This window comes from Triturus cristatus, chromosome 3_2 (genome assembly GCF_964204655.1).
Source record: "Triturus cristatus chromosome 3_2, aTriCri1.1, whole genome shotgun sequence".
NCBI classification, from domain to species: domain Eukaryota; kingdom Metazoa; phylum Chordata; class Amphibia; order Caudata; family Salamandridae; genus Triturus; species Triturus cristatus.
Window position 1 is genome coordinate 745876279 of NC_140584.1, and position 24838 is coordinate 745901116.

The window sequence follows — 24838 nt, forward strand, 5'->3', positions numbered from 1 at the left end:
TGTGGGAGGGGGGGTTCGCAGGTTCCAGTCCATCAAGGAGGGGGTCTGTCGAAGAGCCAGGTTTTGAGGTTTCCTGCAAAGATGGGGAGCGATGTTATCTGTCTGAGGTGGAGCGGAAGGTTGCTCCAGGCTCAGGCCGCGCGGAAGGAGCGGCCTCCCAATCTGGTCTTTCTGGTGCGGGTGACCACGGCGTAGGAGAGCTGGGCTGATCGTAGGGTCCTTTGGGGTGCGTGGAATTTGAGTCGGCTATTCAGGTATGCTAGTCCGGTGTTGTGGAGGGCCTTGTGAGCATGGGTTAGCATTTTGAAGGTGACTCTAGCTTCGATGGGGAGCCAGTGGAGTGTGCGCAGGTGCTGGGAGATGTGGCAGTGTCTTGGCAGATTGAGGACCAGTCTTGCGGTGGCGTTTTGTATGCTCTGTAGCTTGCGGGTGAGGTTTTTGTTTATTCCGGCATAGAGTGCGTTGCCGTAGTCTAGCCTGCTGGTGACCAGGGCATGAGTGCCGGTCTTTCTGTGTTCGAGGGGGATCCATTTGAAGGTCTTACATAGGAGGCGGAGGGTGTGGAAGCATGAGGACGAGACGGAGTTGATCTGGTGGTCCATTTTGAGCTCTGAGTCCAGGATGATTCCCAGGTTACGTGCGTGGTCCGAGGGCGGGGGGGCACCAGGTGTCGTTCCAGGCGTCTGGGTTTGGGCCCATGATGAGTACTTCCGTTTTGTTGGCAGCGGTTTTTCATCCATTTGGCGACGGCTTCCATGCCTTCTCGAAAGTTGTGTCTGGCGGTGTAGGGTTCGTTGGATAGGGAGAGGATGAGTTGGGTGTCGTCTGCGTATGACACAATGTAAAATGTAGTACAAAACAAATTATTAAAAAAGGCCTCCTGTGTATGCTCATAGATGGACTGCTATTTGGAAAGAGTTATTGTAATGAAGTTTTCGAAATACTATTAAATGTTCTTTACTTTTCTAAAACTATTCAAAGAAGATGGTCTTTGAATGTGCACATGTAAGTGGCCATTGTTAAATGGTTTTCATTAAAAAAAACACTGAAAGATGTCCACCTTTATATGTGAATGAGTGCATAGTGTGGCAGCCATCGTTATACAGTTCTCATTAAAGTAAAAAACATTGAAATATGGCCACCATAATTGCATGCACACACACAGAAGGCCAAGTAAAAAAAAAAAAAAAAGTCAATGATGAGTGGCTACATGTGGATCCATGAGCACACAATGCGTGGGTGGTCGTTGAAATGTTCTTTAAAAAAACCTAATTAATTTTACATGATATGAGTACATCTGGCAACACCCAAGTAACATGCAAGCAGCGGTGGGGGAGATGTGAACAAAAGCAGCACTGGTTAAAAGCCAGAACATTATTTTGGTTAAAAAAGCGCACTGTGCAAAAAAAGAGCCTGGCACTGAAAGGAACTAATATTTGCATGGATGTGCAGCCAGTGAAAGAACAGAATGCCATCGCTCACAGTGAATATAGCCAAAGTCTGAAACTTGAGGACCCACTGGGCAATGCTGTGAGCGAAAAGAAAATATGAATGATACAAAAACCAGAGGACGAGGGGGGTTGACTGAAAGCTTTTTAACTTATCCACCTATATATTTATCTCTGTGTATATATATTTATCTCTGTGTATATATAGAGAGAGAGACAGACAGACAGACAGACACACGCCAGGTTGCCTGACTCTGGACTACGGAGTTCACAGTTTGATCCCCGGTGCCGGCAGCAGGTTAGCCCAGCACCGTGTGACTCTGCGCAATAGCTTGCTTAATCTTCCCAAGGGCCCCCAGCGCCGGGACACCACTTCGGAGGTAGCTGTGCGTTTTTCAAATACTGGTATTTTATTTCATTTCATTTTATTTTTCATATATCTATATGGGATGACAGGTATGCACTATGAAACCCCCTGTGGGGCAGTGTCTATTAATGATGCAGGGGGTGCCCACGTTGTACCCCCGTGTCCCGGCAACCACCACCTCCTCGAGGCAAACAATAAAATTATGCAGGGGCCCGCACCATCCCTGCAGTACTGGGAACCACTACCTGCCCGGGACTAGGGGTAAAATTTGTGCGGGGGAGGCCCTTATGGCCTCCCCAGCAGTCTCAGGGACTGCCACTTTCCCGGGGCATTCTTCACAATTTATGCAGGGCAACCCCCGTACCCTGGGGACCGCCATCGCCCCATGGTAAATGTTGTATTATTGCAGCGGCCCCGTTAGACCCCCCCGGAGCCAAAATTGGCCCAGGGAAGGGGGGAGGGGAGGGAGGGGCACGCAGCCCCCTCCTCCCAGAAATTTTTAAAAAGACCGGCAGGTCGCCGGAGGCCCTGCCCGCTTTCTTCACCACTCTGCAAACGCGCCTTGTGGCGCACTGTTGGTTGGGGGATGAAGTCCCCTTAGCTGCTGAGGGTTCTTGGAGCCAATAAGGCCTTCTGCTACCTCCAGTAAGTCCCACACAGTGGGATTGTTGAGAGGTGGTCGGATGCCACGGCCCCTTTCTTCACCACTCTGCAATCACGCCTTCTGGCGGACTACTCGTTGGGTGATGAAGTCCTCTTGGATGCTGAGGGTTTTGGGGGCCCAGAAGCCCTCCTGTTGCCTCCAGTAAGTCAGACACAGCAGGATTTCTGAGAGCTGCTCGGAGGGCCCTCCCCTTTTCTCCGCCATTCGGCAAACAACACTAGTAGTTAAAAAACCATAAGAATTCACTCACAAAACCAAAGGTTAAAGGGACGTTATAATTATGAAATAGAATTTAAAAAACCTAAGAAATTCACACAAAAAAACAAAGGTTACAGGGTCTTTATAGTTAGGCTCAGATTTCACTCGCTTCCACAATGCACTGCTTATGACATCACATATTACATGGTGAGTGACATTACTGATGACATCACTGATGACATCTACCGAACCACTCACATACCCACTACCCCATACAACGTCTAATATACCCACTCACACACCTGTACAACTACTCGCATACCCATTCTAAGACCTATACCAGCACTCACACACCCACTCACTCACTCCTCCATAGAGGTACTCACACACCCACCCACTCACTCGCATAGCCACTAACACAACTATTCACTCACCCATACAACCAGTTATACAACCAGTCACTCATCCGTACAGCCAGTCATGTAGCCCCACACTCCCCCATACAGCTACTCACACACCAACTCATTTTTCCAAACACTAACTAAAACAGCCACTCACTCATCCATACAGCCACTTACACACCCACACTTTTACAATCGTACAGCACTCACACACCCATAAACACAAGGATACATACAGTCACACAGCAACTCACATAATATATGTTAGAAGTAGAGTCACTCAGTAGTAGCTTGCCTAGTATACTAATTTAACGTTTGTAGTAGGTTAATATATATGTTTAACACCCAGAAACTCTTAAAAACACTTACTCTCACTTGATGTCATTTGAGATGTCATTAGTGATGTCACTGACCATGTCATGAGTGATGCAATATGTGAGGTCTTAAGCAGTGCATTGCAGGTTTTGCACGAGTGAAATCTGAGCCCAACTATAACATACCTGTAACCTTTGTTTTTCTCCCAGTGAATTTCTAAGGTTTTTTTAAAATTCTATTTCCCAATTATAATGTCCCCGTAACCTTTTTTTTTTAAAAAGTGAATACATATATATATATATATATATATCTATATATATATTCACTGAAAAAACCCACAGGATTCAGGGACGTTATAACTATTGGACATTTCACTCGTACAAAACCAAAGAAATTCGGACGTTATAGTTAGTTGAGCTAACTATAACTCGCGCCCCCGCAATGCACTGCTGATGACGTCACATATTACATCATTCATGACATGGTCAGTGACATCACTGATGACATCTCAAATGAAAGTGAAATGTCCAACTAACTATAACGCCCCTGAAACCTGTGGTTTTTTCAGCGAATTTCTAAGGTTTTTTAAATGCAAATTTCTAACTATAACGTCCATGAAACCTATGTTTTTTCCAGTGAACTATACCTACAGAGGTAGGACATGTGCAGAAAGAGGAAGAAAGGTGCAGAAAGAAGCAAGAGAAATGCAGAAATAGGCAACAGAAGTCCAGAAAGGCAAAGAAAGGTGCAGAAAGAAGCAAGAGATGTGCACAAAGAACCAACAGAGGAGCATAAAGAGGCCTTGTTGCCAAGTCACCATGTGCTCTCAACTTTTTGCTGACGGGTACTGGTGGTAACTGACTGACTAGCCAGGCCTAGAGGCAGTGCTATGCTAATAGACATTTAGAATACAGTGAAATCACCTACATACACTAGGGAACACTATGCGTTGGGGTACCCCTGTGATTGGCATGACGTCCTCTGTAAGGCCCTAATACATAATAGGGCAGGGGGATTAAAACTACCTCTAAGTCAGAGGTGCAGAAACATGCTTCTTTAAGTGGTAGTCACATTTGCAGAGTGGTGGAGAAAGGGTGCTGGGCCTCCGACCAGCGCTCAGGAATTCCAAAGCGTAGGACTTAGAGGAGGTACCAAGAGGGCTTCTTGGCCCCCAAAGTCCCTCAGGAGTAAATTAGACTTCATCCCCCATCCTATAGTCTGCCAGGAGGTGTGATTGCAGAGTGGTGCAGAAAGGGGGGCATGTCCTCCGTAGACCTCTTAGCAATTCTACTCTGTGGGACTTACTACAGGTAACAAGAGGGGTAGTTGGCCCCCCAACGACAACCTTGGGGGCCAACTACAACACCTATTACCTCCAGTAAGTCCCACACAGCAGGACTGCTAAGTTCTCTTAACAGGACACACCCCCTGTGCCCACCACTCTGCAAACGCTCTCTTGGATGGGGATTGAAGTCCCCTTCGCTCCTGGGGGTCCTTTAGGGACCAACTAGTCTACCTCTTACCTCCAGTAAGCCGCACACAGTGGGATTGCTGAGAGGTGGACACAGGCTACGCCTCCTCTTTCCACCACTCTGCAAACGCACCCCCTGGCGCGTTCTAAGTTGGGGGATTAAGTCCCCTTGAATACTGAGGGTCCCTGGGGGCCAACTAGCCCACCAGGTACTTCCAGTAAGTGCCACACAGCTGGACTGCAGAGAGGTCATCGAGGACACGCCCCCTTTTTACACCACTCTGCAAACGCACCTCTTTGCGCACTGCTGGTGGGGCAATGAGGTCCTCTTGTGCCCTTTGTGTTGGGGACCGTGGGGGTAGCCCCAATGCCCCCCCCCCCCCGGCTCCCCACCTCCTGCTGGAGCCGCCATTGCTTTTGAGCAAGGGGAGCTGCTGACATGCAGCTCCCCTTGCTCAAAAGCAATCTGCTTTGCTTCATTGAAGCGAGAGCAGGTTTTCCTGCTCTCGCTTCAATGAAGCAAAGTCGAGTTTGCTATGGCAGGGCGGCAGCCGTGCTCCCACCCTGTTATAGCAAACGGCAATGTCCCGGGGGTGGGCACACCGGGATACTGCAGGAGCCGGCCCTGGGGACCGTCACCCCCCAGGAGGCTCCAGGAACGTTTCTGGGTGGAGCCTGCGAGGCCCCCTGCAAATAACTAATGAAAGCCCCGGGGAGGTGGCGGTCCCCAGGGCTTGGGGGGGTCTGTGAGGCCCCGCCTCTTATTACAACAAGCCCCGGGGAGGTGGCAGTCCTCGGGGCTGCAGGGGCACCCGCGGGCCCCTGCCATATACCTTGTCATTGCCCCTGGGACCTGGCTTTACACCATTTAAAAAAAAGGTTGCTTTCTGATCCCAGGGCTACCTTTTTGCCAAATTTGGTGTAATTCCGTTCAGCAGTTCGGGCTGTAGCCTGTTCCAATTTTTCCTATGATAATTAACATGGGGAAAACGCGTTTTGGGACCCCCCTTTTTTCTCGGCCCCCGCTTGATGAATCACACTGAAACTTTCAAGACAGGAGCTGACCGGAGCGCCCCATTAGTTCTGAAAATTTCTCAAAGATTTGACCAACGACTCCAAAGTTTTTGGCAAAACAAAAAATGCTTCCTGAATAGAAATAAGGTCCTAACTATATCTACCTACTGGCGACTGCGATGGATGGAGGGATGGATGGATGGATATATATCTATATCTATCCCTTACTGGCGGTCGCCAGTAGGTATAGTTATGGCCTATTTTCCATAGGAAATCCGCAACATTCTATTTGGAATAATTTTGGGGCCGATTGACAAATCTTCGCGAATTTTTTAAAACTTTTGGCCAGCTCCAGTACGCTCCTATCCTGAAAGTTTCACGTGATTCGTCAAGCGGGGGCCGAGGAAAACGGGGGGCCCCAAAACGCGTTTTCCCCATGCAATTTCCCATAGGACCTTTAGCCGCAGCTACAGCCCGAACTGCTGAACGGAATTACACCAAATTTGGCAAAGAGGTAGTCCTTAGTTCAGACTCGTGCCTTTTGCTTAAATGGTGTAAATCTGTTCAGTAGTTCCAGAGAAAATGACAGTTAAAAGTACATATATATCTATGGCCTCGAAGGATCGCCGCACCCTGAGCGCACCCTCCCGATCACGAGCTGAATTTTAATTGGCTGCCAACACTCTGAATCAGGAAGTGTTGGCAGCCATCTTGTGCCTCGGTTGAACCGAGGCACAAGAAACCTCCCAAAAAATGTCGCAAAACGCGAAAAGGGAGCAGGGTAGAAATACCCTGACCCCCTAGGACTGCTCAGGGGGTCCCACAAGGACCCCCAAGGCCCAAAAAAAAAATAAGAAAAAAAAAAATGGGAGATGCCGATAGAAAAAGCCCGCGCTAAATATGCTGATTTGCCCCCGGGGGGGCCAAATCCCGGGGGCATAAGCAAAAAATAGTGTGGGGGGTCCCAATCCCCCCCCACACTGCCCGGGGACTGCCACCCCCCAGGGCTCTAACATAATATAGGCGGGGGCTCACTGCCCACCAGCCCCGGGGACCGCCACCCCCCGGGGCTTCTTTAAAATGGGTGCAGCATGTTAGCTGCTCCCCATGTGGAAAAGCAATACCGGCTCCCGCAGTATGGGGGATGGGGGCCCCGGGGCTAGTAGTAGCCCGGGAGGGGGGCCACGCGGCCCCCCTCCTAAAAATATAAATTAAAAAATTCCCCCCTAAAAAAACAAACGGCCCTGTGGATAGGGTCCCGGGGCCATAAGTGGCCACAGGAGAGGGGCAAGGCAGCCCCCCCACCAAAATATATATATATATTTTTTTTAAAGGGCCATGCCCCGGGGGATGGGGTCCCCAGGTCAAATTATGGCCTCGGGAGGGGGGGCCACGCGGCCCCCTTCCTGATTTTTTTTGTTATTATAAAAAACAAATTGGGGGCAGGCCCTGGGGGATGGGGTCCCCAGGGCCAATAAATTAGAAAAAGAAGGGGGGCTGCACAGCCCCCCTTCTAAAAAAAATAATAATAAAAAAAAAAAAAACGGGATCGGGCCGGAGGCCACACCCCCTCCTTGCACCACTCTGCAAACGTGCCCCCTGGCACGTTTGCAGAGGGGGAACTAATTCCCCTTGAATACTGGGGGTCCCTGGGGGCCAACTAGCCCACCAGGAACCTCCAGTATGCGCCAGGGGGCTGCGTTGCAGAGAGGTGTAATGAGGCCACGCCCCTTTTTACACCTCTCTGCAACGCAGCTCCGTGGCGCTTACTAGTGGTACCTGGTGGGCTAGTAGGCCGCCAGGGGACCTCAGGATTCAAGGGGACTTAATCCCCCAACTTAAAAACACGCCACGGGGTGCGTTTGCACAGTGGTGAAGGTAGGGGGCGGGGCCTGAGATGAAATGTGTGCAAACACGCCCTGTGGCGCGTTTTAAGTTGGGGAAATCATTCCTCTTCAAGCCAGAGGTTCCCTAGGGGCCAACTAGCCCACTAGGTACCTCCACTAAGCACCACGGAGCTGCGTTACAGAGTGTTGTAAAAAGGGGCGTGGCCTCTGAACACCTCTCTGCAACGCAGCTCCCTGGCACATACTGGAGGTACCTGGTGGGCTAGTTGGCCCCCAGGGGACCGCAGGATTGAAGAGGAATTAATTCCCCAACTTAAAACGCGCCACAGGGCATGTCTGCACACGTCACCTCAGGCACCGCCCCCTTTCTTCACCATTGTACAAATATTCCTCTAAAATCAGCCAAACTACCAATTCCGATTTACTCACCTGTTATCAGGAGAGAACCCAGTGCTGCATATTTTAGCCCAGCACTGACCTTGAAAAGTAATTCTAAGCGTACTTACCAGTAACTTGTATTTCCTTCCATAGGAATCTATTGTGTGGTTTTCACCAGAAAAGTTTCTAAGTGTCGATTTTTGAAACGTACAAATATTCCTCTAAAATCAGCCTAACTACGAATTCCGATTTACTCACCTGTTATCAGGAGAGAACCCAGTGCTGCATCTTTTAGCCCAGCACTGACCCTGAAAATTAATTCTAAGCGTACTTACCAGTAACTTGTATTTCCTTCCATAGGAATCCATTGTGTGGTTTTGAGCAGATAAGTTTCAAAGTGTCTATTTTCACAAACTAAAAATATTCCTAAAAAATCGTCTGTATGACTTCAACACATTCTTTCAACTGTTTACAGGAGATGCACCAGTGCTGCATCCAGGAACCACCACTGAGTAAGAAAAACTAACGGTAACACTACTTACCTGCTAAGTGAATTTTCTGCCATAGGATAACATTGGTAATTGTATGTGATTTTTTTTAAAAATACAATAATATTCCTTAAAAATCACTCTGTAACCAAAACGCTTTTACTCAACTGTTTACAGGAGATGTCCAAGGACTGAATCAAGGATCCAGTCCTGTGGTTAGAAAAGTAATCCATAAAGTAACTAATTGCATTTGACTAGAAATTCACATTGAGCTCAATGTTGCATTGTGTTTGAAATTGTGTTGCCCATTGCAACAACTGTAACTACTGTACTTAAAATTCTATTGCCTATTTGCAAAGTATTTAAACCTAAGTAATTCATTCTGAGAAAGTATATTTTGTATTGTAATGTATAATGTAATTAAAAAAATAAAATATCTAAAAATAAATAGTTTTAAAAATGTAGTAAATCAGTATCGAAAAAATCAGTATAACAATTAATACATTGCAAATTGTCATTTACAAAACCTTTGAAATTCACTGCAAAACCATAGGTTTCAGGCCTGAGACAGTTAGGAATTAGCATTTAAAAAACCTTTGAAATTCACTGAAAAAAACATAGGTTTCAGGCTTGATATAGCTAGGAATTAGCATTTAAAAATCCTTTGAAATTCACTGAAAAAACCATAGGTTTCAGGCCTAATATAGTTAGGAATTAGCATTTAAAAAAACCTTAGAAATTTCTCCGATATAGTTAGTTGCACTAACTACATCTCGCGCTCCCGCAATCCACTGCTGATGATGTCACATATTACATCATTCATGACATGGTCAGTGACATCACTGATGACATCCATTGGGCTGGTACTCAGAAGGTGAAACCTTTACCCAGAGTGTACTAATGTGTGCTAAAATGAAAAAATATCGCCACAGAATGTGCTGCATATTTTGCCTTTTCTGTCGCACAGTTGATTCCTCCATTGCTGCATAATTGCAGTGGCGGTGCTGTAAATTGTCAGCCACCCTTATTTTCAGGGGATCCCATTTACTGCCAGCTACTTAAGAATCCTGCTGGTTCGTTTTACTGTATTGTTAACAGCGTTCCACAACCTTCGAGGTGTTAAATCCAATCTTCTGCAGCACAGGAGCTAAAAGGCTCATGTGGGCAGAAAAACGTCAAGCTCCTAATAGAAGCTATTTTTGTCTAAACAAGAAAGCTAAATATTTGCTAAAACCAGCAGATTGAGTGGAAATTACATTATGTGGCAAACCTCCAAAATGGACTTTTAGCCATGGTGATGCATAGTTCTAGGAGCCAGGCAACCCATAAACTGTCGCCATCTGCTGCAGGAGGAGTTCATAAACAAGCACCCCCCTCCCCAACTCCAGTTTAATTTGAGTTGGTGTTACATCAATATTAACAAAACTGTACCAATTTTCATGACTAGACTTAACAAGTGTGACGTGTACTGGAATGTTACTCATGTGAAAATATTTTCGCTTTTCGAAAAGGAACAAATGGTACGTTGCAGCAGACGGACACGCATATAAATACAGGATGCCCAAGGGACTTCTCAGACAATATTTACTTAAGGTGTATAACTAAACATCCCCTCTCTCCACTGATCGGGTTAGCCAATGTATATGAACAGGAAACAATAGAGTGTGAGTAAACATTCCTAACAAAAAGGATGTGGCACACCAGCCAGAGCTGCTGACTCGAGTGCCGGGGATCCGAGTTAGAGTCTCGGCGGCGCAACATCCTGTAATTCTGGGCAAATAATCTCTCTGGGGGATAAGTTGCACTATAAAACTGTGCTCCTAGCCGAAAAAGCAGAAAGATGCAAAACTTTATGATAAATAGTTCCACCAAAGTGGATGTTTACAGTATTTTGGCTATGGGAAACTGATAAGAGAAGCAAACGAGGAACAAGCATTGGTAAATGCAGGAAAATATGTTACAGTCAAAAGAAAAGGAGGAAAAATAAGTGGCAAGCACAGCAATCAATGAAACGCCAGCAAAGATCTGGCGGGATGCAAGTCTCATTTAAGTTCATATTAAAACAATAGATTACTCAAGCACAGCGCAAGTGCTGTGCAGACAAAACCAAAAAAAAAGGGACAATTTGTGTCATGATCCTAGTCACCAGGTAATAAACTGTATATGGGGAAGGGGAAGCCACTAGGGCTCCCCAGCCCATTTAAGGCCCCAGGGACACCATCACCTAGGTATGTATTTAAGGAGAGGCAGGCACACGGCCCCCATTACCCAAGGTGTTTTTGGACCACATCCCCCTGGGCTTAATGTGTTTATAAAAAGCGAGGAGGGCATGTGGCACCACTTCCCGAGTTGTTCTCTGACCCGGGGACCCTATCCCCAGGAGCCCAATTTACTGATTTAGCATGGGTGCGGCCCCAATCCCCGAGCCATTATAGGCCCTAGGGAGTCCATCCCCCGGGCTGAAATGTGCATTAAAGGTGAAGGAGAAGGGATTCCCCCCTCCAAACCTTAACAAGCATTGGCATAGCCAATAGGTCTCGCCTTTGGGACCTTATAAGTGTTTAGCCATGCAACAGTTGCATAACTAAATACCTTTAAGGTCTCAAAAGCAAGACCTATTGGCTATGCAAAGCGGCCGCGAAAGTAAAAGTGATCGCGATCACGATCAAACATCAAAGCGGCCGTGAAAGTAATCGCAGTAAAGCGCGGCGCGCGCGCCCGCGCACATGCACTGTAGCTCTAGGCTGGCTTGGTAGCACTTTTTGGAGCCCTCTCAATAAGTCTCGCCAGACCAGCGCATGCGCTGGGTCAGGTGAGACCTAAAAAGGACGTAGGTATCCCATTCTTCAGCGCCATCTGTTTAATTAATAGGGAGTGGGCCATAGGGCCCCCCTCTCTGAGCTTCCAAAGGCCCCGGGGAACCCAACTCTGGCTCACTTACTGTGTGCCGGGGAAGTCCACCACCGAGTAGTTTCCCTTCCCGCCCCGGGTAAACGGGAGCAAACACAAAGCCTGCTGCCAGCGGGCGGGAGCTTGTCATCTGTTTCCCTGCCCGTGTTGGAGCGGGCAGGGAAAACACAACACATATTTCTCCAACAAGGAGAGAGCGGCAGAAAATGCAGCTGCTCCCTGCGGCCTGGAGCAATGCCAGCTTCTGCACCACGCAGGGAGCCAGCTGGACTGCAGGTGCCTTGGGGACTCCTCCGTGGCCTCCAACATTTTTGGTCGGTGGATGCCCCAAGGGGGCACTGGGACACCCACCTATTACTGATGCGGGCCACAAAGTATAGGGCCCCCGGGGCCAAAATAGGTTTGGGGAGGGGGTATGGGCTCCTCAGAGCCTATAATAGCTCGGGTGCGGGAAGCTGCACATCCCCTTCTGGTTAATCAGTAAATTGGGCCCTGGGGAATGGGCTTCCCAGGGCCAGATATGGCTTTGGGCAGGGGGCCGTACACCCTCTCCCCCTATTTAATAGATTGGGCCCCAGAGATGGGGTCTTCGGGTCGAAAATGGCATGGGAAGGGGGGGCCGTGCACTTTTTCCCCTTAAATATACCCGGCTCTGGGGGTGGTGGTCCCCGAGTCCTAAATGGGCTGGGGAGTGGGGCCCTTACTGGCACCCCCTCCCCATATATAGTTTATAAAATGGCCACCACCATTTTTTTGTTTAAAAAGGTATAGTCCAGGGCCTATAACGGCTCTGGAGGGGGGGACATATAGCCCCTCCCCTTTTATTTACATTTCAGCCCCAGGGATTGGGGGCTTTGTGACCCTTACCTTTTTTAATTACACCATCCCCTTTTTAATCGCTTGGCCGTGGGGACGGGGTCAAAGGGGCCTAATAAGGCTTGGAGAGGTGGGCTGCACACAGACTCCCCTTAGATTTTGGCCCCAGGGATAGGGGACCTAGGGTCCAAGATGTCTTGGGGAGGGGTGAGTGGCAGTGGGCATTTTGCCCGGGGGATGTGTCCCCCGCGGCGTATTATGGCTGGGGGAGGAAGGCTGCACACCCTGCTCGCTTGTTTAGTTGTATTTGGCCCCGGGGATAGCTTCCCCAGAGCCTTGTAAGCCTTGGGGGATCGGGGCATGCCGACCTCCCCTTAATATATTATGTTTTGACCCCAGGGGATGGGGTTCATGGGGCCCGAAGCCCAACCCTAGACAGCACATGCCAAAGGCTGTGCTGTGTGTGAGGTTCTCAGCCTGCTGGTGGTATTGCCACATGGCCTAGGGGCAGGCAAAAAAAAAAAAGAAACCTGCTGTGCACAGCAAGGGCTGTGCGCAGCAGTGGGTTGGCTGCCTGACTGAGGCGGGGCGGGTGCTGCCTCCGAGTAGGTTAGCCACATGCCAGGCCCTGTTCCCAACTTCCTGCTGTGCACAGCGACAGGCCATGAACAGTGTGGGGTTGGCTGCCTGAATGGGGTTTGCCATGGCCAGGCCCTGCGGCCAACCCCCTCACCGTGCATGGTGAGGGGTAGCTTTACATATGGTAATAAATTACTAAAAAAACAACAACTAGAAATTCACTAGAAAAACAAAGGGTAACGTTATGTTATAGTTAGGTGACTAGGTCAGTGAGAACATTAACATTTTGAACTCTGAATACCACACAAATTCACCATTGATAGTTACCAGAGCTAAGTATAATCTGCACCCTGCCATGCACTGCTTAGGATCTCCCATAACATCACTCATGACATGCTCTATGACATCAATTGTGACTTCACTGATGACATAATTTAATATATCACTCATGACATCATGCAATGAGTGTGCTGGTTTATTTTATAGTTTACATAGTGGTGGGTAGCTAACATAGTACTTTTCAATCTCATGCCCTCTCCCCCATGTGTTTTTCGTAATTCTTTTCCTAGGACAGGGGACTGAATCCTAAAATAGTTGTTGATGTGGTGACAGCCAACCAGATCTTATATTTTGATCTGTTAAATCCACATCCCTATATATACACATACATTTTAAACCTTAATTTATCAAAATAACTAAATTACACCAAATCACACAAAGCATGCTTTGTGGGTTAAGATCTAACTTTCTGCGTAATTTGGTGTAATTCTGTTCAGCCGTTTTTGTGATATTGCGGATACATTTTCCTATGGAAAATTGCATGGGAAAAACATGTTTTGCAACCCTCCCCTCCTTTTACTCGGCTAATGTGTAGTATTGTAGTAGTTTCTTGTATTGTAGTTATGGGGTTATTTGTAGAACCTTTCCCTCTTTCTGTTCTACGCTCTAGAACTTTATGTATGCAGTAGGATTTAGAATGAATTTGTTATCATCCGCTGGGAGACCTGCTTTGTAATATGCCTGGCAGGGGTTGGAATAAATTAACCTGAACATTTCATCTTGTGTGTTCAACCTTATTTACCGGTGGATGATACATCATTTTGGTGACGATCGATGGTAATTTCCAACCCCTTGTCAAACCTGTGTGGATACTTCATTCGCTTTCCAGTGTGCTTTACAAGGATTTACGACCTCTGAAGGTTGCACGCTTTGTTGGGAAAGTGTCAATTCTAAGAGATGGTTTCAGGAGGAACTCTGCTTAACTAAGCGTGAGTTTGATTTTGTTCCTGCCCTTCTTCAACTAAAGCTTTGTACTGGCAGGCTCGGTGGTTGTTGCCATTCCGCTTTTGGGCCATGGGCTCGAGCTGTCTTACCTGAGCTGCGCTGAGAAAATCCTTCTTCATCGAGAACTCCGGAGGCATCTTTGTTCTTGCTCTGTACTGCACGTGTGCTGCGCGCGTCTTGGATCAATGCGTACTGGCAAAGGTCACGTTGGGTGGCCCTACGTCCGGCCATTTCGGATTGGGATTCGACCACACATTCGTTTGCCTCGTATATTCCAATAATTAATTTCTCCATATAAGAAGCACATATTAAGGACGTTCTACTGATGTCCATGGATTTCGAACACACAGTAAGATTTTAGGAGGTGTTTTCAGTGTTTTTTTAATATTTCCTTTATTGAGTGTGTTGGCTTCTTCATGTTTCTCATATTAAATGGAGGGTAATTCTGCAAGCACAACGTCAGCCACTTCCAGTTCTACTGGTGCAATAAGTGTGAGCATAAATTTGAACACCCCTAAAGAGTTCCTCACTAGTCCAGGTGAACCATCTGTCAAATGGCAAGAATGGAAATTATATTTCATTAATATATTGCCACCTTAGGAGATAATGGCTGTATTATGTCACCAGACAGAAAAAAATGTATATCATTACATTGTTTAGGACCTGAAGGCCTTAAGAGTATACACTTAAATTCAAAAATCAGAAAGAGGAGGGGACTTTGAGGTTTTTCAAAGTGCGATTTTTGTTCTCAACGATCACTACTCACCTGTAGTTTGCGTTGGTGTTTCCGGGCGTGTATTTTACGAACATAAGCAAGAGGCTAATGAGTCTATTGAAGACAGATTTGGAATTGTAGGACATTTCACAAGGGTGTGTAGGAAGAAAGGCACATAGAAAAATATGTGGCATGCCTTACAGAAAGTGGTTGAGACTTATCAGGAAATGTTTCTGATGACTCTCCTGACAATTCTTGTACCAAACTTGCTGATAAAAAAAAGTGTAGTGTTGAATTTAATTGGGGATAAGTGCAACAAACCTTTGTGTATGGTTTCTTTTGGGGGTATTACAAGTGGTAGCAGACCTTGGCTCTCCTTTCACTAGTGTTGCTTGCTCCATTTGGGAAGAAAAGTTTGTTAGTATAATAGGTCCTTATTTAGAACCTGCCGATGTCAATCCAGAGAGTTTTACTGGGGAAAAGATCAATATGTTTGGATATAGAAAACTCATTTTTGAATTTAAAGGCAGGAGAGCTTCATGTACATTGTATGTGGCAGCGGAAAGCCTGCCTGTCTTAGGATGGAAAGATCAATGTGCGTTGAACATTGTTCTGGACCCAAATAGTCCAAAACAAGTGATGCAGAAGAAACTAAAAAATGGGTTTTGAAAGAATTCCCTAGCATTTTCAGTGGCGAAATAATGAAAATTGAAGGTTTCACACACAAGATTCATGTAAAACCTAATGCTGTCCCCAACATCCACAAAGTACGTCATGTTCCTTTGATAGTTAGGGATGAGGTCAAGAAAGAGCTTAAAAATTGCAGGAAGCACATATCGAACCTGTTTAAGTTTCAGAATGGGTCTCACCTGTGGTTATCGCAAGACGAGCCAATGGTAAGATAAAGTTGTGCATTGATTTGACGTATTTAAACAACAACATCATAGTGGACCAATTTCCTTTACCTAGGATTGACAAAATGTTCTCTTTAACTAAAAATGCAAAATGGTTTCCTACTATTGACCTTTCTTCTGCATAGCAGCAGACTTCTCTGCATCCTTCTAGCTGGTAATTTACAGTCTTTTGCACACCATTTGTTTGCTTTAAGGTTCGCTGCATGCTTTATGTTAGCGTCTGAGGCAGCATTTTTCAAAGGTTGATGTCGGAGTTATTTGGTAATATGCAGGAAGTCATTTTCTTTCAAGATGACATATTGGTTGTGGGTTACAACAAAAAAATCCATGATGAACATCTGGGAAAAGTAATGAGCATCTTGCAAAGGAAAGGTGAGACGGCAGAAATTTCAAAATGTAAATTCGCTGTTACCTCTTCAGGTCATGAGGTCAGTGCTTCTGGTATTAGACCTAAAGGTAAAGGCTATCATTGATGCTCCTGCGCCTAAATCTAAGGATGATCTTAGATCTTTTTTAGGTCTAGCGGAATTTTATGCAAAATTTGTTGAGATGTTCTCTGAAAAACACGTTATGATATCTTTACTTAAGAACAAGGTACAATTTGTTTGGTGTGATGCCTGTCAGCAGTCATTTAAGGAAATTAAGAACGCTATTGGCAGAGCACCAAATTTGCAAGGTTTTGATCCTCTAGCTGGTACTATAGTTACCACCGATGCTAGCAGTAAAGGATTAGGCAGTTTCCTTACACAACTGGATGATAACAAAGAAGTTGTGATTGCTTTTGCATCTCGTTCGCTCACCCCTACTGAGGAAGGATACTCAGTAATCGAACGAGAAACTTTGGCATGTGTGTGGGCGCTAGAACATTTCAGAAAATTCTTGTGGGGCAGGATATTTACACTTACTAAACTTTTGACTACTGAGGGTTTGATTAAGGACATGGCAAGGATTGCAAGACTCTCCATGTGGTTACAAGATTTTATGTATGACATTCCGTATGTTCCTGGAGTAAAAACTTTTACTGCTGATTTTCTCAGTAGAATGTCTTTACCCTTGACAGAAATAGTCCTTGGAACAAATTCTCTGTTGCAAAAGTAACGCTGACAGGATCCCAGGAAAGATTTAGCAAGGAAGAACGGGTTGAAGCTGAAAGTACTGATGAAGTTTTAGTTGAAGTGAAAGAATGGATAGTGAATGGATGGAGTGGCATGGAAAAAAAGTAATCGAAGGACGAACACAGAGGTATTTGGGAAGTTCGGAATGAATTAAGTGTGTGTGATTCCTTACTTCTACGTGGAGACAAGGTAATTCCTCCTAAGAATTTACGAGAGAAGATTATTAATTTGTCTCATTAAGGTCACACACAACATATGTTGTTTTTTTATAAAAAAAACAACATACACAAACGGCTTCAAATCGCCTTTTGTAAAGACTATTAATCTCATATATATATATATATATTATCTACTGGCGGTCGCCAGTAGATAGTTATAGTTAGGACCGTGTTTCCATAGGAAATCTCAAAATTCTATTTTGAATAACTTTGGCGCCGGTTGACGAATCTTCGCGAAATTTTCAAAACTAATGGGGCGCTCCGCTCAGCTCCTACCCTGAAAGTCTCGGGGTGATTCGTCAAGCGGGGGCCGAGAAAAAAGGGGGGTCCCAAAACGCATTTTCCCCATGCATTTTTCCATAGGACCTTTAGTCGAAGGTACAGCCCGAACGGCTGAACAGAATTACTTGAAATTTGGCAGAGAGGTAGTCCTCAGGTCAGGGAAGTACCTTTTGCATATATGGAGTCAATCTGTTCAGTAGTTCCTGAGAAAATTGCATTTAAAAGCACATACATATCTATAGCCGCGCACCGTGCGCGCACCCTAACGTGCGCAAGCGTAATTCTGATTGGTTGTTACATGTCAGTCAATGTTCGAATCGGTCGAAATCAGGAAGTGTCGGCCGCCATTTTGTTTGTTTTCAGTGCGAGAGTGGAAAAGGAAGGTGGCGAACGTGAAAAGGGGGCAGGGTAGAGAGTTCCTGAACCCCTAGCCTTGGTCAGGTGGTCCCTGAAGGACCCCGAAGGCAGAAAAAAACATTTAAATTTTTTTTTAAAAGAATCGCGGAGGTGCGCGCACGGTGAAAAACCATAAAAAATTATAATACATACATAACTTAGCATTTAAAAAAACGTACAAATTCACTGAAAAAACCATAGGTTTCACACACGTTATAGTTAGGAATTAGCATTTAAAAAACCTTGCAAATTCACTTAAAAAACCATAGGTTTCACACATGTTATAGTTAGGTGGATATTTCACTCGTAAAAAACCAATGAAATTCCCGCGTTATAGTTACTTCAGATAACTATAACTCGCGCGACCGCCACTCTATCACAAGGATGATGTCATCAGTGATGTCAAGGGTGATGCCACTGACCATGTCATGAGTGATGTAATATGTGACGTCATGAGCACAGGATTGCGGGCGTGCGAGTTATAGTTATCTGAAGTAACTATAACGCGGGAATTTCATTGGTTTTTTACGAGTGAAATATCCACCTAACTATAACATGTGTGAAACCTATGGTTTTTAAAGTGAATATATAAATGGTTAATACTATAACTAAAAAGTGATTTCTTCAATCCTCCACCATAATCCTCTAGAACAACTAACATGATGTTCAATTTATAACCACCTTTGACAAAGGGAAAATTCAGGTAGAATTTCTCTTTTTCCGTTTAATTTCACCTGTGGATATAATTTCCCTATTTGAATAAGGCTGCCTATTTTGGAGGCCTACTTGACCCAATCAATGAATATCATAAAGGAAAGATACATGTGTCTTTCTCACAATATCGCCAAATAATCCTTGTCATCAGTCTTCCCCTACTAAACATTAACAGTGTATATTTATTCATCATTATTCCAAGGGTGTTTTCAAAACTAACCCCACGTCTCAACTATCCTCAGTAAAAACAATGCCATGCAAGTCTTTCCCATATAACCAACTTGCTTCAGAAAACCTACACACACAATCACCCAGGCACTGCTCACCTTTTCTTCCAAATCTTCATATGTCAATTCTGTGGAATAACTGTGGTCTTCCTTGTTCTTCTGTATTATTACAGACATATCCTGCGGGGTAAAAGAAAGCTGCTTTGAAATCTCTGTGATGGATTTTTTTTTTTTTTATCTTTACCCACCTATGGTATCACTTGAACTGCACCGCGCCCCAATTATGTGGTATTTTCTTCAGACTTAAGTAAACGCAGAATAAAATATAAACAAAGCAACCCGGTTTAACAGTAAGGCCAAGTATACTGTGGCCCTTATTACAAGTTTTTCCATCCCAATTTGCCTACTTACAGAAGATAGCAGGTTAGTCTGGAAGTTTTGCAGGAAAAAGGACGTTTGTTTTTTTCCCCTAAAACAAGTTTTGGAGGGGAAACTAAGCAGATTATTTTCGGTGGAAAGGATTGAGGCGTGCAGAAATCTGTACAGTATCTCTGATTGCCATTGTTATTCTCCATTCTGGAAGCCTAAAACTCATAATGGCGTGGGGATACTACGGTGAGTAACTCAGAATGCAGTATTACCACATTGTCTTTCACTGGGCACTTATAATGAGCCCAATTATGGTGGAAAGTAGGGTCTCCTGAATGGTCAGTGAACGCTTGTACTCTTTAGCTAGTGTCATTAACAACTACTTAAAAATGCTACATGGCAGTTCAACAATTTAGATCTTATTCCCTGTGACATTCATCTTCTTTCAATCTCGGCTGTTGGCCCCTAATTAACACCCAAGAACGCAATAGACGCATGCACATCAACTCTACTCCGCTCCAATGGTACTCCCTTTATGTATTACATTGTCTGCAGTTCTTTACTTCAAGAACCACACAGGCTATGTTTGTGTTGTAGGAACTTTAACATGAGTTCTATGAATTTGTATTTACTCTTTGAACACCATGAAAATGTTCAGAAATCTTTATCCGATCCTACACCACTCCTTAGCCAAGATGTTCAATGATCTCAAAAAGATTTTAAATGATGCGTGCTTTCAGCCATTGATAAACATGCGCATGTGATTAGATCTTAGACTGCCAGCCATGTGGATTCAACCGACTAGTTCATTGATGAACTGAAAGCCGATAAATTAAAACTCCGCCAATTAGAACAGAAATGGCGCAGTGATTACCACACAGAAAACAAGGACTTTTTCAAACAAGCATTTGCAATGCAATAGGTCTCGCATTTGCGAGAATTTAAGCTATTGGCATTGTAAATGACAATGCCTTTTATTTATCTGTTTTGATAACTAATACATAAATAATAGGCATTTACAATGCCAATAGCTCAAACTCTTGTAAATGCGAGACATTTCATTTAAAAAAAAGTGGCCTCAATTGTCCCGGGCTGCTTGGAAAGTGAAAGCGTGCAAGGCGCGCTGAATGCTGCACAAAAGCATGTCATGCCTCCAGTAGGAGAAACTCATTAAAGAAAATAGTGCTTACAGGCTAAATAAGACATACTGTGTAACAACAGAAGTAAAAAGGCCAGTCCTCATGGGAGGTTACAAATGAAGAGAAAGCGGTACTAAGGAGCGACTAACAAGCCTATTAACGAATCAGCAGTCAACATTCACAAAGGACAATGGAAAATATTGGCAGAGTGTGAACTGAGCTTCAAGTCCATACTCTAAAACAGCCTGCCTCGCAGAGCAGCGCATGCGACGCCCAGGCTCGGCCTAAAAAGGAATGAAAGAACATAGGAGGTTGTTACTTCATACTAAAACCACATTTTTTTACTGCAGGAATGGATAATTGTGAAACAGAGGTGGCCATAATAGAGGTGAGGAGACCTTGGCTCCATGACTCTACGGCATCCCTCACCAGGTCCGCGATGCTCAACCGACCCTCGGTGAAGAGGTGGCCTGTTACAATTCCCGTTGCCTGGCACAGCCTGGGGCATGATGACTATGCGACACGCAACCGACCCTTGGTAAAGAGGGCGGTATGCCCTGAATCCTAGATGCCTGGTGCAACCTGGGGCACTGTGTCTATAGCTTAGCTTGATCCCCTGTGTAGCGCGAGAACTACATGCGGACCGATTGCAGGGTCAGTGCTAGCGATAGGGGCCCTTGGATCCATTTTGGATGTATTTTGAGATAACCAAACAGACGATATCCCAACCTGAAACTAAGTAATCTGCACGAGCAATGCATATGATTCCACCTTAGTCTTGAACATCCTACACCACGGACTCTATAATGTTTTTTTATGCAGACATAGGAAACCTGTGTATAGTTTCGGTTTACATCCTTGACATGTAATTAAACACCATGTTATGCTATATTTATATTCTGTTACTCTTTGTTCTCACTTCCTGCCAATACCGACAGATTATACTCAAATTGTTAGTTTAAATCAACCCATGGTTGCTCTTTTTTTGTCAATGCATTAGTATAGTTTTTATTTTCTATGCGATTCACCAAACTTTTTTTTGATGTTGTCGTTTTGCACAGCTGTTTGTACCCGTGCTTAACCCATGTAATAGTAACTACCCCATATGTACCTTGTGTAACCTCTACTTGCCAAGTTTGTAAAGCACTCGGAAACCTTCAGTCAAGTTTGCGCTATATAAAAAAAATTCTATAAATAAATTGCAGTCCTCTGATAAACAAAAAGACAATATTAAAATAGTCATAGAACTTTCTCGAGCTAGGCTGTCTCTACCAAGCACCCCGACACAAGAATGCAGTCATTTGCTTAACACTTATTTCATTGACAAGATAAAAAAGATTAAACAGTATTTCGTTTAGAAAAAAGGAGCTGCCAGTAGTCTCTTCTGATAAGAATCCTTTGACTATTTCTTCCTTTCCCCTTCTTAATGAATAACGTCTTCTCTCTTTGATGTTTAAGGTGAATTCAGGCTCACCAAACGACTTGAGCTCATCCAACTAAATCAATCTTGAAGCCTTTCAATTTTTAAATGCACTTCCGGATGGCATTTCCTCTGCACTGAATGTCTTTTGCTCTCTGTGCTTGATGATATGAGATGTGATATGGATTTGACATCTGCCCTGGTCTTGTTAGAATTGGCTCCAGACTTTGACTCGCTTGACCGTAAATGATTAGTGTTCCCTGTGGAGGCTTGTCGGGATAAGTGGCCTTGCCCTTGTGTGAGTCAGTTCCTTCCTGAACGGTCGTACCCAATCTGTTCATCTGGACACTCATAAGGCCACAGCCCTAAAGGTGGAGTATAGGGTGCCTGAGGGCTCCTACGTATCTCCTCAACTATTTAAAATCAATATTAGACCACTAATACAAGAAGTAGCAAAAAATGAAAAGTAGAATATATAATTATGCGGATGACTCCCAATTAATGCTCACACATGACAGTTCCTCATCCTCTCAGGAAAACTTTCAAGTTGTTGTGCACTTTATTTGGGTCTGGATGGGCATGAATTACTTAAACGTAATACAGAAAAAAAATGAAATTGCGATTTTAAATAACGAAGTTAACTTCTGGAATTCATGCTACTGGCCTTCAGCAATAGGTGTGGCTCCCACCCCTAAAAACAAGCTAAAAGCATAGGTGTTATTATAGACAGAGCGGTCTATGATATCCCAAATAAGATCTGTGATCTCAGTAAAATACTTGATACTAAGGAAGATTAAAAAGGTATCCAGGTTTCTCACGCAAGGTGATTTAACCACTGTCATGACGGCCTTTGTTACTTCTGTGCTTGGTTAAGCTAATTCTTCGTACATTGGCCTACAGACAACTCAACTATATAGATTATAGATGGTTCACAACCAGGTAGAAGGAATGATTTTCAAACGACCTAGAAGCTGCCGTCTAGCTCCCTTGTTGAAAGATGTCCATTAGCGTCCACTAGAACAAAGAATTAGGTTCAAAATAGGCTGCATTGTCTTTTAGGCTGTTCATGGTGAGGGTCCTCGATTCTTAACAAATAGGATTAGACTTTCTACTCCTGCTCAGAAGCTCTGTTCCACTTCTCTGAAATTATTGGTTACTCCAAAATACTGTAAAAAATGCATGGTAGGCAGTAGTTTTTCTGTGCAACTCCCTATGATTAACAGAACGTACCACCTTTAACTGCCATACATCTATAACCAGGTATGTCACATAGTTCTAGTTTAGAGGAGTTTGAGACCCTCACAGGAGTCAAATATTTGTGACTAACCACTAAGTCTCAGCAAACTGTCTCAAGAGTTTGTCTCACTCTCCTCTATTCCTCAGTATGTTTTTTAGACTTCCGGACAGTCAGTCTGCAACCAGATTCAGTGTATAAGGTAACGTTTGAACTACCCTCGGTCTTACATCTTTTTCAACTTCACTGTCTTCTGCAACAGTGAATGTACTCAGGACCAAGTGCAGTTCTAGGAAAGAAACAGTCACTAAAGACGGTTAGCTGAGCATCTCCACAATATTTTAGGCTGTGTGCTGTATTGCCTGGGAAATTATTTTCCCAGACCTCCACACCAAAGAAGTACAGACATCCACCACAAAAATTTAGGTTGTGTGGTGTATCGCTTACGGGAGCTCTTTTCCCAAACCTGCATATCAATGTAATGCCCCATAGCAAAATATTTTGATTAAGATTAAGCTCATCGTTGTTAGAGGGACCAACAGATGTTTTCCGGAAGAAAAATAATACCTTCTGGTATTTTGAGGCGTCACAAGCTCATTTCCTGGTCTAGGGAAGGAAATGAGGAAAATAAAAAAGGCATAACAGCTCAGAAATTAGCTGGACAATAAACAGGTTGGAATCTTCTTTTATATAGGGCGTTCGCTTGGAGAAACCACCCATCAAGTCAAACTAAACCCATTCTGCTCCAGGATTGCTAACTTTACATTTGTTGGTTACCTCATAGTTCAACCTTGTAACGAATGCCATGTAGAAAAGGAAGGTGCACCAGAAATGAAGTCCGAGTCATATACTAGAGTCCAATCAGTTAATTTTATTCGTAACAAAAGTAAAAACGGCCATCAGTCAACGTGTTTCATTCCTTCACCCAAGGAACTTCATCAGGGCTCAGACAATCATGTAGCAGGATATGTGATAATATCCGTCTTGCTGTAGAAGTCAAGAGGTTACCCCATAGTTTGGGTCAAATAAATCCAATCACGAAGATATAATCGGGGTCTTCTGTGTCCCGCAGCATAGCGAGTACGCCAAATAAAAAGTGTCACGAATGCTATGTTGTGTCTGCTTCCAGCTTGCTGCTCAGCCAGTGATGGTGTAGAATGTTAGTATGAGTGTATGATGTCATAGAGTGTTGTATGCGTGCATGAATGTCAGTTGAGAGTAGGGCTGAGCAGCAAGCAGGCTGCTCCTGTTGGGGTTTCTTACTTGGGTTTGTTCCTTTTTTTTTTTTTTTTTAGAAATTTTTTATTGAGATCAGGACAGGAGAGCGGGACAGCACATAATAATTAGAATTACAGGCAATTAAACACATTGATCAAATCGAACAGGCAATACAAAGAAGAGCATGTATATACAGATCAGCAACCGTATCAGTTTTATCAGAATCAACTCAATGACAAAACACAGAGAGAGAAAGAGATAGAAGAAAAGAGAAAAAAAAAAAAAAAAAAAAAAAAAACTCAGTCTTTACTTAGAGTTGAGGCGCCCCAGATTCTGGTAGTTTTTTGAAGAAATTTGTGGCCTCTGATCTTAGCTAGAGAAGTTTCCATGGTGTGGATTTCTTTGACAAGAAGCCACCACTCCATCACATGTGGAGGGTTGCAAGAGATCCAGGTCCTAGCGATAGTAAGTCTGGCACAACCAATCAAAATATTAATGAGATCAGTTTGTGAGGCTAAAGATGGATGATTCAGCAGGGGAATGCCAAGCAAAACATTAGCCAAGCTTATTATAATTGGTTGTGTCAAAATCTGCGTAATACCCTGGCTAACTTTAGACCAGAATTCAGTGAGTCGGGGACACGTGAACATCATGTGTTCGAGATTAGCAGCTAACAGGTCGCATTTGGGGCACCTTG

General features: G+C 44.4%; 1 protein-coding gene across 4 annotated transcripts in view; it reads right to left on the reverse strand.

Moving 5' to 3' along the window:
- Positions 1 to 24838, reverse strand: part of LOC146858039 (asparagine synthetase domain-containing protein 1-like) — a 119144-nt gene that overhangs the window by 90776 nt on the left and 3530 nt on the right. For all 4 annotated transcript variants that reach the window (XM_085648816.1, XM_085648818.1, XM_085648817.1 and 1 more), the window contains exon 2: positions 18861 to 18941. Coding sequence is in view for 1 of the 4 variants with exons in the window: in XM_085648819.1 (XP_085504945.1) it covers positions 18861 to 18941 (81 nt within the window). In the remaining 3 variants the exon portion in view is untranslated. The remainder of the gene's footprint in view (positions 1 to 18860; positions 18942 to 24838) is intronic.